This window comes from Plectropomus leopardus, chromosome 3 (assembly GCF_008729295.1).
Source record: "Plectropomus leopardus isolate mb chromosome 3, YSFRI_Pleo_2.0, whole genome shotgun sequence".
NCBI lineage: Eukaryota > Metazoa > Chordata > Actinopteri > Perciformes > Serranidae > Plectropomus > Plectropomus leopardus.
In genome coordinates, this window is record NC_056465.1 from 35,112,628 (window position 1) to 35,125,360 (window position 12,733).

At 41.6% G+C, this 12,733-nt stretch overlaps 1 protein-coding gene across 1 annotated transcript in view; it reads right to left on the reverse strand.

Moving 5' to 3' along the window:
- crocc2 (ciliary rootlet coiled-coil, rootletin family member 2) overlaps window positions 1-12,733 on the reverse strand; it is a 45,928-nt gene that overhangs the window by 31,154 nt on the left and 2,041 nt on the right. Inside the window, exons 4-6 of the mRNA XM_042483944.1 lie at window positions 1,700-1,858; window positions 1,493-1,576; window positions 954-1,057 (exon numbers count right to left, since the gene is read on the reverse strand). Of these exons, the coding sequence (XP_042339878.1) occupies window positions 954-1,057; window positions 1,493-1,576; window positions 1,700-1,858 (347 nt within the window). The remainder of the gene's footprint in view (window positions 1-953; window positions 1,058-1,492; window positions 1,577-1,699; window positions 1,859-12,733) is intronic.

The window sequence follows — 12,733 nt, forward strand, 5'->3', positions numbered from 1 at the left end:
GTCCGCACATTGGGAAAAACAATGAGGTCAGGAAGTTCCTTGCCCTCTGAGCAGAGAACGAGATCAGATTCCGAGGGAAACACTGGAATATGTATGACTGCATGTAAACAAAAATATTAGTGGAATATTCATTTGAATTAGCACTATAAACAGCTTAGAAGGAATATTGTATTTTTCAGAATATGAGCAAAATCTGAAATATATTCTGCATGTAACACAGTCTTTGCTGTGTTTAGTTATCTGTCTGAGAGAAAGCCAAGCTCATGTTTACATGCTTTGGATGATATCCTGTTTAAAGTGAACTGAGACGCTGTAATCCCAATAATTAGCAAAAACATGTTGGTGGTTGTAGACTTAATCTCTACGTTGCACTTCTTTAACAAAGTGCCTCAGTGGGTAGAGCTCTGCAGTGGGTGATATTTTAGGCAGTAAAAACGATCAGGTCTCTGCCATGGGCATTTCAAATAAAGTTCCATAACTGTATAAATCACAGGGCATTAAAACCTGGCCTCCGCTGCGGAGGTTGGCCCACACTTAATGTGAGGCATCATTAAAATGCTTTGGAGAAAAGAGCCAGCATAGTCCCACTAATTTTCTCTGACAAATTGGATACTGTGATTATCTGCCAAGGGGCAGGTTCTGCCTTCTCCCTGCAGCAGGGGCAGGGAAACGCAGCAGGAGGAACTGCTGGGAACATCTCTGCTCTCCACATTTCTCAGAAATATTTCGGCACGATCTCTGCTTCTCAACAAGAAACAGAGAAATAAAAAAAGAAAATTCTAACAGGTTTATCCGTGAATTTACGGCTCCGAGTCGGCAGCCAAATAGCAGCTCCCTGCTGCTGCAGATGATTTCTGGAATCTAAACTTTGTGCACTTCTTTCTAAAACTCAAAAATATGTAAAACTTGTGAATACAGAAGCTGTACACGTTTCTCTGATGTCCATCACTCACCTCCTCTGCTCCTCCTCCAGCTGAGCAGACTTATTCTGGATCGCCATGTTGAGATCCTGCTCTGTGCGCTGCTGACGCTGCACTGAGTCCAGGTGGGCCTGCAGCTGAACACACACACACACACACACACACACACACACACACACACACACACACACACACACACACACACACACACACACCACCACCACAAATACTGGCATCGTCAACACTTCAGTTAATGGCAGCAGTAGTAAATATGCAGTTACCTAATATTTATAAAGCAACATAATTTGAGTGGAAATGTGCTTTTCCAAATATTCTCTGTGGAGATCACTCAGCCAAGAATAATATTTAGATGAATTAAATAAAAGCACTAATCTTATTCATGAAATGAAAAATTCATGTTTTACCTTTAGTTTTGCACGGCTGCTTTACTGCTAAATGAAACATCCCCCTCCAGACACATTTTAATATTCAAAAAATACTCACACTAATACTCTGAACATTTATATCTATCAACGGTGCTTCTTAAAGGTGATGCAGCTACGTAGACGTACCAACAGTCTCATCTTCTCAGACTCGGAGGTTTTCTCCAGCACCTTCTCTTCTAGCTCCCCACATCGCTTCTTGTACTGAAGAACCTAAAACAAACACACGGTGCAAAGCTGACCCAAAGGAATTTTGACTTTGAACTCGCGATGTAAATTCACAATTTACACATGAAAAACTGTGAATTTTGAGTTCTTTTTTATTCACATAATCACCTTGGTTTGAAGCTTCTGAACAAGTTGTGCTTGTCTCTGCTGGGCCTCCTGGAAGGCCTGCAGTTTTTGCCTGTAAGCTCTCTCATTGTTCAGCCCTCCTGGTGGGATGCTGTCCTGGTCGGAGTCCACTGCTGACTGCAGCATCAGCATCTGATCCAGCTGGATGGAGTGGAAACAAATAGGGTGATCACAATAACAGAATTTTAAACTTCTGCAAAATACTAGTATAAAAAACGTCATGAAAGCACCACGACTAGTGCATTATTTGCAACTGCTATCTGCCGCATCTCAAGGTCTGATTCACAAAAGATACATTAATATACCTGGGCAAAGTTTTGCAGTTGAGTGCCCCTTTTCTGCGTATGATTGCAATTATCCATGTGGCAAAGTATAAATGTTGCCTTTGCACCGAGAACACAGTCGGCAGAAAATGTCGGAGAGGAAAAAGAGAACTGAAATTTTCAGATGGCGAGCTACAGGTCCCGTCCATCAAGGTGCTGGTGCATTTCTGCCAGAAAGAAACTGTATTTGGGATTTAGTATCCCAGTCTGTTAGTGGTTTTAATTGCAAATCTTCAGACTGTACACTTGAAGTGTGGACTAAAGATTTGAAGCAAAGGACAAGAGGATTGACTAAACCAATCTAAAGACCCACAGTATTCATTCAGAGTGAGGGTTGCACAAAACATGGCTACATATAAAGATAGGGTAACGGTATTAACTCTTTGAAACCTGAGCAAATTGTTTTCATTTCTTTCAAAAACGTGGGGAGAAGGACACTAACAACTTAACAAGGCAAGGTCCAAAAATATATAAATAAAAGATTTTTTATATTTTTGATATATAATTATAATAAATACAGTTTTCTGATCATTTTCCCTATTTTTCTTTTTTTTGGAGGGGGGGGGTGCATTTTCTAATAAAGCTCATTTTTAGGCATTTTTTCATCATCCTTTATTTATCACCTGCAATTTGGAGGACATTTCTTACTGAGTTCGACATTGCCTTTTTTACCAAGTTTTGGGAAAAAGACATCAAACCAATTTGTCCAGGTTTCAAATGGTAAAATAGCTTATAAAAGGCATCTGAATGCTGCACAATAAAACTTATGTTAATCCAAGTTTCAAAGGGTTAATGTCGATGGAACTTCCAAGTACAGTATGTTTGTATATTGGTGTTAATACATGATGGTTGCATCTGTCAACTGCATCTAAAACAAAGCCTCAGACTGCTCGTTCTCATTGTGGAATCTCATATCCTCTCCCATATCTGAGATCCAAATGTCCCGTAACCTCTCAACCTCACACAACCTAAACTCCCCCTGCACCACCCACTCTCTATGCTGGTGCCAGACACCCTGTCCTCACTAATACAAACCACATGGCCCCAGAGCGCTACAACACACTGCGTGCCTCCAGCTGCCCTCGCCGACTTCTCATTTAAAAAGAGAGGAAGAGAGCGAGAGTGAGGGAGCCCCCTCCCCTGCAACACACTCCAAACCACCATCCAAGCCCTTCAAATCAACCCTGCGACCCACTCCCTCCCACCTCTCCTCTGTACCTCATCTCTTCTCTGGGTGCTTAATCTCTCCAGCAGGCTCCAAGAGAGCCAAGACAATAGTCTCACTGTTCAACACTGAGCCCCGCCACTTTGCCACCATTATTAACACATTTTCAAATGCCCTTTTCAGAGTTTTATACTACAAACTACACTCACGGCCATCATGCACTTGGCTCTGTGCTTTTTTTGGTGTTTTTTCTTCGAGGACCTGGAGAGCACAAAAGCTTCTTTTACTGCCCGTTGTTGAGGTGACAGCTTTAGGGACTGAGAAGGGAGGAACTACATGGGCGGAGTGTTTGAAACACAGAACTGCAGCAGCTGTGTTTAAAGGGACTCCTGGAAACAGCTGTGCGCGGAGCTTTAGTGATTATGCATCTTTTCAAGTATTTTGGCACAACTATAGCAATAACAGTGACTTACTAACAAGCATGCTCTTTATAAATACACCTTGAATAAAAAGGCCACAGCACACAAGGTTTATTACAGCACATGAGCACACTCTACATTTTGATCCATATTAGGGGGTCTAATGCTGTTGGGGAATTGGGAAAAGGGACCACAGCACAGCTGAGACCGTGCTGTACGACAGCAAGTCATGAAAACATACCAACACTAAATCAAACTTAACCTCATAACAGGAGACTCACACATACAAAAGGTTCAGTTATTCCACATATTTACCACCAATAAGACTCCAGATGAGAGCACAGTCAACACCACGGTCCAAATGAACCCTTTTAGGTGCACTGGTGCAACCACCCACCACTATTACCTCTGTTTAAATGAACCATATTTGCACATCATTAAGTTAGTGTTAAAATGAATTAAATGATTAGGTAACAATGCAGGATTCAGATAAAGGCCAGAGTTGTTTCAGCTGATAATGTACTGTATAATAAACATGAAGCATATGGTATCTTAGTGTATTAAATGCTGGCTCTGCTTTCAAGTTTTAGAAGATGCGTGTCCACATCCCTTCAGTGAAAACCTGATTCAATGACGGAGAATCCTGCCGAGAAAGTTGCTATTTCAGCATCAACAATTGGCTACACTGCAAAGCAACCCGAAGATGGAAGACGGACTCAACAAATCGGCGACACGATACACGATTCGCACTCCTGCCGCCAGTTTCATATTACTTTAGTGTGGAACGGTTGACGGCAGAGATTTGTAGCAATGCACCAAATTAAAAATAATGTAGAAGGCTGCTAGTGAGTAAACAAAGATGTAAAAAGTCCAAAATTTGACTTTGTAAATGTTTCATGAGGAAGAAAATACTTCCAACATGTTTTTAGGCCTCAAGGATGCACACAAAAAGAGTTTTGGTTGAAACACCGAATGTAAACGTAACTTTGTTTATTTCAAAGAGAACTTGTTCTTTGGGGTTTTCCTGCAATGCCTTTAATGATTTATATGCCCAAACAAATGAGCAAATAATCAAATCACCACAAATGGCACAACGTGAAATTTGGGATAACGGAGACACAAACTCTGTGTAGTCTTTCTAAAATGAAAGACATCATTAGAAAAGACAACTTGAAGAGACATACCAACCTCCCTGGAGCTGGAAGATCATGCAAATTACACAAATATTGCAAAAGTTGTGACATTATGCTGTATGTATTTGCCCATATATACAATGTGTATCACACAGCTCTGTTCCAACCACTGTTGTATGCTACACCCTCAAAAATACAGAAATATCACCTCCTCATGCGACGTTTTGGACCCAGGCCCTTCTTCAGACATAAAACAGGGCAGAGATGCGCCACATTTGTGCCCGTATGGACCAATCACCTGACAGGTCGCGTGAGTCTAAAATTCAAAGGTGCCTACAAATAAACATGTGACATACTATGAATATGAGGCATCAAATACTCTACATAAGAGCCATGAGACAAAATATTATACAAATGTGAATAAAATACAAATAATACTAATATTCATAATAATGAAAATGAGAGAAATACTGATGCTACTGAAAATATGCTGATTCAGTTGAATAATGATAATAATACTAATAATGTAGACTACACCCTCCCCACCTTGCTGTGCACTCAGTGACCAGGTGTCCCTGGCAACCCCTGAGGGTCCCTGCCCTGCCCTGCTGAGGACGGTTGTTTGCACGTTTTCATGCATAGCTGCAGTGTGTGGGCTTCTCGCCAGCGCCGCGCCCATGCTCCTCACACTACAGAGGGGACGCTTTTTTTTATTGTTTCTCCCCAGTCAGCTGTAAAGCAGGAGGCCGGAGGCTGCTCTGGATTAGCCATGCTCCGTGCAGGAAGCTCCCAAGAGGGCGCCATAACAGTGCGCTGTGGAGACCCCCACCTCCACTGAACTCCCCTGCACCACCATCGCTCTGTTTGCATCATTTAATCTCATCACCCTCATCTCCAAGTTAGTTTGAACTCGTTGTTCTTCTCAACACACCCATCCATTGGTGACTGTAAAAAGGCAAAAGAGAGAGGCCAGTAATCCCAGTCCTCCATCTGCCCAAACTCAGGGGCTTACAGGGCTTACTGGGGGCCTAGAAGTGTGCTCACTGAACACCCTCGCTATTTACGATCTGCGTCGGAGTACAATCACTCTCCAGCAGCCTCCGCGGCCCCCTAAAGTGGGCTGAGCCCAAATTCATTGTAGCACGACTCTTTGAGGTCTTCTACTGCCATTTTGCAATAATATTCAAGATGCAATTTATACAAAAACAGCCTTTTTGTCATGGTATGTTTTATGCCTCCATATGGTTGCTGTGTTTCCTTTTCTTTTCTTTTTTTTCATTTCCAAGTATCTGTGTCCCGAGCCCTGCTTATGTTTCCAAAGTAAAAGTCTTTTCAGCCTCTTAAAATGTGCTTTGAATTAGCTTTTTATATTTCTTGATATTTATGATTTGTGCCACTCCTTGTATTGTCTCTTTTGATAAATATTTCAAACAACATCAAGGGATAATCTCGCTTTGATTCATCTGCCAACAAGCAACAAGAGAATCATTTTCAAGGCCCTTGTGAAGGCTTTGGTGTTTGGGCCAGAACTTGCTGCCTTGCTCATGTGGTAGATCAAAATCCAATCCATTTCACTTACCAAGTTATGATTATAATATTCTCTCACTGACCGATTGTCACAACATTTGGAGATCTAATAAGTCACCAGTATCTGATTCTTCAACTGCTCTTTTTTGAGTGTTTTAGATCACTTTAGTTTTAATTTCTGAAGTCGATTTTCTCCTCTGTTACTGTATAACACTGACATGATGGATCAATGCCTGTTTATCTACACACAGTTACATTTCCAGGCACATCCAGCAACATTTTCAGCTTCCTTTCTGTCTTTCTTTGACTCAGCCAGAGTGAAATCTGGCCGTGAGTGCACAGTCCAGCCAGCATGTGAAGGGTTACAGCTGCAATCGTTTTCCCTGGCTTGGCCTGGGCCCAGAGGCTTAATAAAGGGAATTAATGGAGTGCACTATCTGTCAGATTCCTAAACACAGCTGGAGCGGATGTCCATCGCCCCCAAGCTGCCCAAAAAACGCACTATCCTACTTCAACAACATACCCGCTCCCCCCTTCCCCTCACATTACCCCCTGAGTGCTGACTCCGTGAAAGAGCCCCAGCTGATTGTGAAAGCTGTTTATGTATCATCACTGGCGGTAATTACACAATGTGGGATAACAAACAGGGAGAATGGGAGCGAGGAGGGGGGGGCTGCTGTGAGTGTGTTGCCATGGAGTGAAACGTTTTGGTTACGGGGACAGCTGCTGTGATGGCACACAGGGATACAAGTGATCTGTGTAAATACAGCCAAACTAATAATACACGCTGTGTACTCACAAGCATGTGGCCGGCCTTGCAGCACTTAACACAATGCCGCTGGCGAGGACAGCGGCGTGCAAAACCTACAAACACACCCTTATGAAAATAAACTGCAGCTTTACTATAGAACATTACACAAGCTGTATAGACTCTATAGTAAGTTTAAAGTGTTATATGTTGTATTTTTCACCAGATATTCCATTACTATAGTTTTTTTTCTGTGGAGTTACTTTATTAGGGAAAGCAGACCTGTAATATTTCAATAATACCGGTGTGCATATAGGTTGTTGAGTATTACTATGGAGCAAAATACAGTGTTTGTTTACAAAAACTTCTGGGTAGCAACCCCCCCCACAACAAAAAAAAACACAAGAAGAGGACCACAAGCAACTTAGCAATAAACGGCCAAAAAATTTGTGAAAAGTGGTGAGAAAAACACTTGAAAATAAGCAGAAGAATAAAGAAAAGTTTTTAAAAAAAAATGAAAAAATGACCTAAATAAAGTGCTAAAAATACTTTTTTTCTGTGACAGAATTTGAAATATTTAAGAGAATCAGAAATATAGTTTTCAGGACATTTTTCACTCATTTTATGATCATATTCAATAATTACCCCGGCTATTTTTTTAATACAATTTCCTTGTCACCTTTTACTTATTATTCTTTCTACAGTTTGCAGGATATTTCCTGCCAATGTTGCACATGATGTTTTTTTCTGTATTTTTGAAAGAAATCAAACCATTTTTTTTCAGGTTTAAGAGGTTTAAATGCTTGTAAAAGGTGTCTGAATGCAGCACAAGAAAACTGATGTTGATCAAGGGTTAGTATTAAGACAACAGAAATACAAGAGGAGACAATACAGCAATACTATATAAAAACATGATAAGATAAGTACAACAATGCTACAAAATCAGAATTACCACTACTATTGTAATTCCTTTTAAGGCATTACAAAAAACATAGAATTACAGCAGTACTGGTAGTTTTTTGTGGTAGGCCAAACACAATAGTGTTTTTTGTAAGGGCATATACATATACCAGTCAGTCAGTTCAAGACTTCACTTCTGATTAGAGGCTCTTGACATGCGTAAAAGATCTGAAACGTGTGCTTAAAGTTTGACTTGAAAGTCAGGTAACATGAGCAGCTTAATGTCAAATGCTGAGAAGGTTTAATGGAATACTTTCATCAAAAAATCCAGTGCATGGATGGGCTTTTAAGAATATTCTCTCTGGGGAAGGCAATTAATTTTTACAATTTCATGATAGTTGAAAGAGTCAGACTTTCTGGCAGCGCTCCATTGAAACTGCAGCCTAAATGAACGGGTTTTGTGCCAGCAGGAAAAACAAACTGGAAACAGAGGGGGGCAGCAGGGTAAAAGGGGACAGTAACACAATCCCTAAAAACAGACTTTATCTGCTCCGACTATGTTTGACAGGGTTCTTATGCAGAGACCCGGGGGACTCAAGATTTCAGAGGGCACTGGCAAATGGCAGTTGGTGTCAGAAATCATTCAGCACGAGTTTATCTTTATCCGACTGACTGCCACACTGCGGTATTGTGCAGCCGCTCGCTAAGTGTTCGGGCAGCAGGGTATGGATGTCCATGTCTGAGAAAATGCACACTGGCGGGGCTCCAAAAGCAACACAGAGGGTTCAGAATTCACCCCAACATGTTCTCCAGCCTCCCGAGGCCGCCCGACTCGCAAACTGGGTCAAGGTTTATCCTGGTTCACGTGCAATTTTCTGGGGTCATCAGAGATCACGCTGAGTGACTTAGCAGAGACACAGAGGACGCCTTTCAGAGGCCAGGTGTGACTTCATCAGTGTTGCGTTAATGGTCTTCTGTCGGGTCAAAGAGACTTAAGGAAAGCTGGGAAAAATTTGGGAAACTGTGTGTTTCTCAACTGTCAGACCTTCAGTATAGGGCCTTAATCAGCTGACACTCAGACACTACGAGCATCAGATGGATCTCAGAAAAAAAACTTTTGGTAGTTGAGCATTATATTCAGTATCATCTACCGAGTATACAGCTCAAAAGGGGACAATGTTTAAAGGGACATTTCACCCCAAATTCAGTGTAGCACTATTTATCAGTCTAGTTTTGATGTGAGTTGCAAAGTGTTGGAAATACCAGCCGTAGAGATGTCTACCTTCTCTCCAATATAACAAAAAATAGATGGCACTTGGTTTGTGGTGCCCAAAGTGCCAATAAAATACTTTTAAAAACTCAACAGCAATGTATTAGTAGTATGTATAGTAGCATAGTATTTTCTTTCTACCAAACTACACCCATCAACTGTATCACTGTGCAGAAGGAAAGGGCTGATCACACCAAGATGCTTCAGTTTCAGGTGATAATACACACACACACACACACACACACACACACACACACACACACACACACACACACACACACACACAAAAAACATAGTCATGAATATCATATTCAGTTCCTGTGGATAAATTCCCCCAAATCTGACCCACTGCTCCTTTAATCTGTATAAATACTGAAGCGTAAACATGAAATGTCATGCAACTCTACATGTGTAACAATGTCTTGGCCCGTAGGAAGGACTTTCTGGGGGTCTTGTTGTCACTGTAAGGTTGCCAGGCAACCAGCAGAGGCTCTATTGTCACCAAATCTGCTTTGAAACGACCACTCAACAATAACATGGTAATGTAACCAGAGAAATCAGAGCCCTTGAAGACATTATCACCTTCCTGCTGCTAGCGTTAAAGTTTCTTTGTCTTGAAAAATACGTGGTCACATTGTGTCAACCTGATCCAAAAAGGTCAAAAGGTGAGAAGCAAGTTGGCCTGTAAGTAGTTATGAGTGCTGGTTGTTTGACAGGAGGGCAATCTTCAGCTGCGAGCTGCCAACTGTAGGATGGCTGTTACTGTACTGGCAGGGGGATACCTGGCCCCCACCATGCTGAGTGCAACACATGCAGCCAAAAACCACTCAGAGGACAATATACTGCAGCTCTCAGAGGAATGCACGATGCAAAACTGTGAGCAATGTGCAAATCACCCCGACACATTTCTATTACAATACCCCAAGGTGAACTGCACAGGAAAAATGCTGTTTAAAAGGTTTCTTGCAGGATCTCCTGGACGAGCAACATTTACCGTAAGCTGCTTTTAAACAAACATACTGTGAAAGTATTAGTAGTAGTTGTATTAGTAGTAGTTTAATTTCAAGAATGAGATAAATGATGCATGTAATCAGGGCAGGGCCGGGTGACATGGCTGATATCAATATTAAGAATAATTCTGTTTTTTGATTTTTTTTTTACATTCATGGTTCATGTTCAAGCAATGAAATGGGTTGATGCCACAAAAAGGGGATTTTTTTTTAAAATCGAGACACTGCTGTGCTTAAAGCCAGGTTAGCTGTTTCTCCAGCCATAATTAAGCCTCCAAAACCGGGTATTTTAAGCCAAAGCATGATCTTTTCATTACCGTGTTTTACTGCTATCCACAATATGACCCCCAATTCTCCACATGTACATGAATAACTCCAAGAACTCAATAAGTAATTTTAATGGCTTTATTTACAATTGACTTGAAATTATTTATCTTAACGACAGGATTTCATATCATGATTTGTATGATGCCACCGCGTTGCACTGTGCCAATGAACGATTACGCTGAATTAATCCTCCTGAGGTCTGATTTTTCATATGTGCTGTCTGGCTGCTTTCCCAAAAGCAGGTGAGATGCACTGAAATGCGCCTCGAATTATGCTGACAAATTAAACGGATCATACTGTATATGATATAATCTGTGAAGCGATCCCTTCGGCAGTGAAAGCTATATGCAGGTAAGACCTAAATTTTACCTCCAAACGGATGCCACAGCAAAGGAAGTATGTTTGGCTCCAGGGCATTGATTAGCAGACTGCATTAACATCACATCACAGCCGAGCTGCCAAACAACCACGCCGCTCCGCAGGGAAACACAGTGAGAGGAAGACAGGAGCTTCCACTGGAACAGACGAGTCACGACAGGAGTCTCGTAATGAACCTGCTGACTTCTGAGACATCACCCGATAAATCTTTCAGCTGCGTTAACAGTTATAATTTCTGGGATCCTTGTGGAGAAAAGGTAGGTCTTGTGTCAGCCCACCCACCGGTGGAAATTGTAGGTTTCTACAAACCACGGAAACATTGAATTTGTACATATCATAAATGTCATATCAATGTTTGAATGGTGAGCTGACTTTGTCATTGGGAGTTTAAAGGGATGGTGGATGACGTGGGGCCTTAGTGACAAGCCTTACAAGCTGCAGACCACTACAGACTGTTTTTCAAGACCAACAAATATTAAAACCAGCTGTTTTTTAGCCAAATGTTTCAGCAAAGTCATCACTACATCTTCCAGTGGCTCTCTAGGCACTAAACATGGTAGTTTCTTCCAAGACATTGCTATGTTTTTCAGTCAGGATGCTACTATGTAAAAGAGACATTGCAGCATTTCTGGCCCGAACAGTGCCACCAAAAGAGCCTGATTTTACCTACACATTGTCTTTTTATAGCCGTAATAGTGAAAAAATTGTTCGCTGCGTTTCCAGCCAGGACTTTGCCTACAAAAGCAGCTGGGATGTTGCCATTAAAAGACCAAGACCTCGCTGTGTTTTCAGCCAGAATAGTGCCATGAAAAGCTGTTTTTATTTATTAGACAAACTACATGTCCAGCTGTGACAGCACCAATAGAAAGCAGCTGCTTTTTTACTTAAACGTGCCATGAAAAGCGGTTATTTTTTACAAAGACATCGCTGCATTTCGAGCCGGTATTGTGCCAGTTTTTTTTAAAGACAAAAAATACATCTTTTCTCGCTGATAACAAAGTGTTGGTTAGGATTTGAACTGTAAAGAAATATACAGTGCCAACATTTATTCTGTGCTCGTGCTGCACTCCACCACTCTTAAAATTATGACTCAGTATGTAAGCATCACATATCAGCAACACTTGCTTATGTTTTTCACTGTTTAGTGGCTTTTCACATCTAAAAATATCAACAAAATAAATACGCTATATATATCTGCCAAGCTAATTAAGCTATATTTATAGCCTTGGTTTTAAAATAAGTTCCGAGAGTAAAGCAAGCAGTGGGAGTTCATTAGATTTAAGCAGCAGAATGAGGGCAGTGTTATCACAAATGGCGGCTTTGTGCGCCATGAAAAACGAGCTTTTTCTTCGACAGTCTCAGGGGAGGAGGCCGGTGACCTTCACAATTTTTCCCCCTGTGTAGCCGCCGCTACATGGAGGGGCAACCATGGGGGGGCTGTGAAGGGAGACGCCGGCCCTCATGAGCACAGGGGGGTCTGAGTCTACCTGAACAGACCACAAGGAAACCCTTCATGAACCACCCTCCCCTCTCTTATTGACACTTACAAACACACACACACACACACACACACACACACACACACATACACACAATGGATGCTTATGCAGTACTTACTGTAATATGTAAACTGTAATTCTGCAGCAGTTAATTAAAGATAGACATATGACATAAGGTGCTTGTGCCAAGTTAAATTAATCCAATGTGCATGTCTGTGCATGTATACTCCAAACTTCTTCCCCCTCAGCGTTCACTACAGTACATGCGAAGCTGTTTCAGCCTTCCCACACTGTTTGTTTGTTCAGCCCCAAAAGGC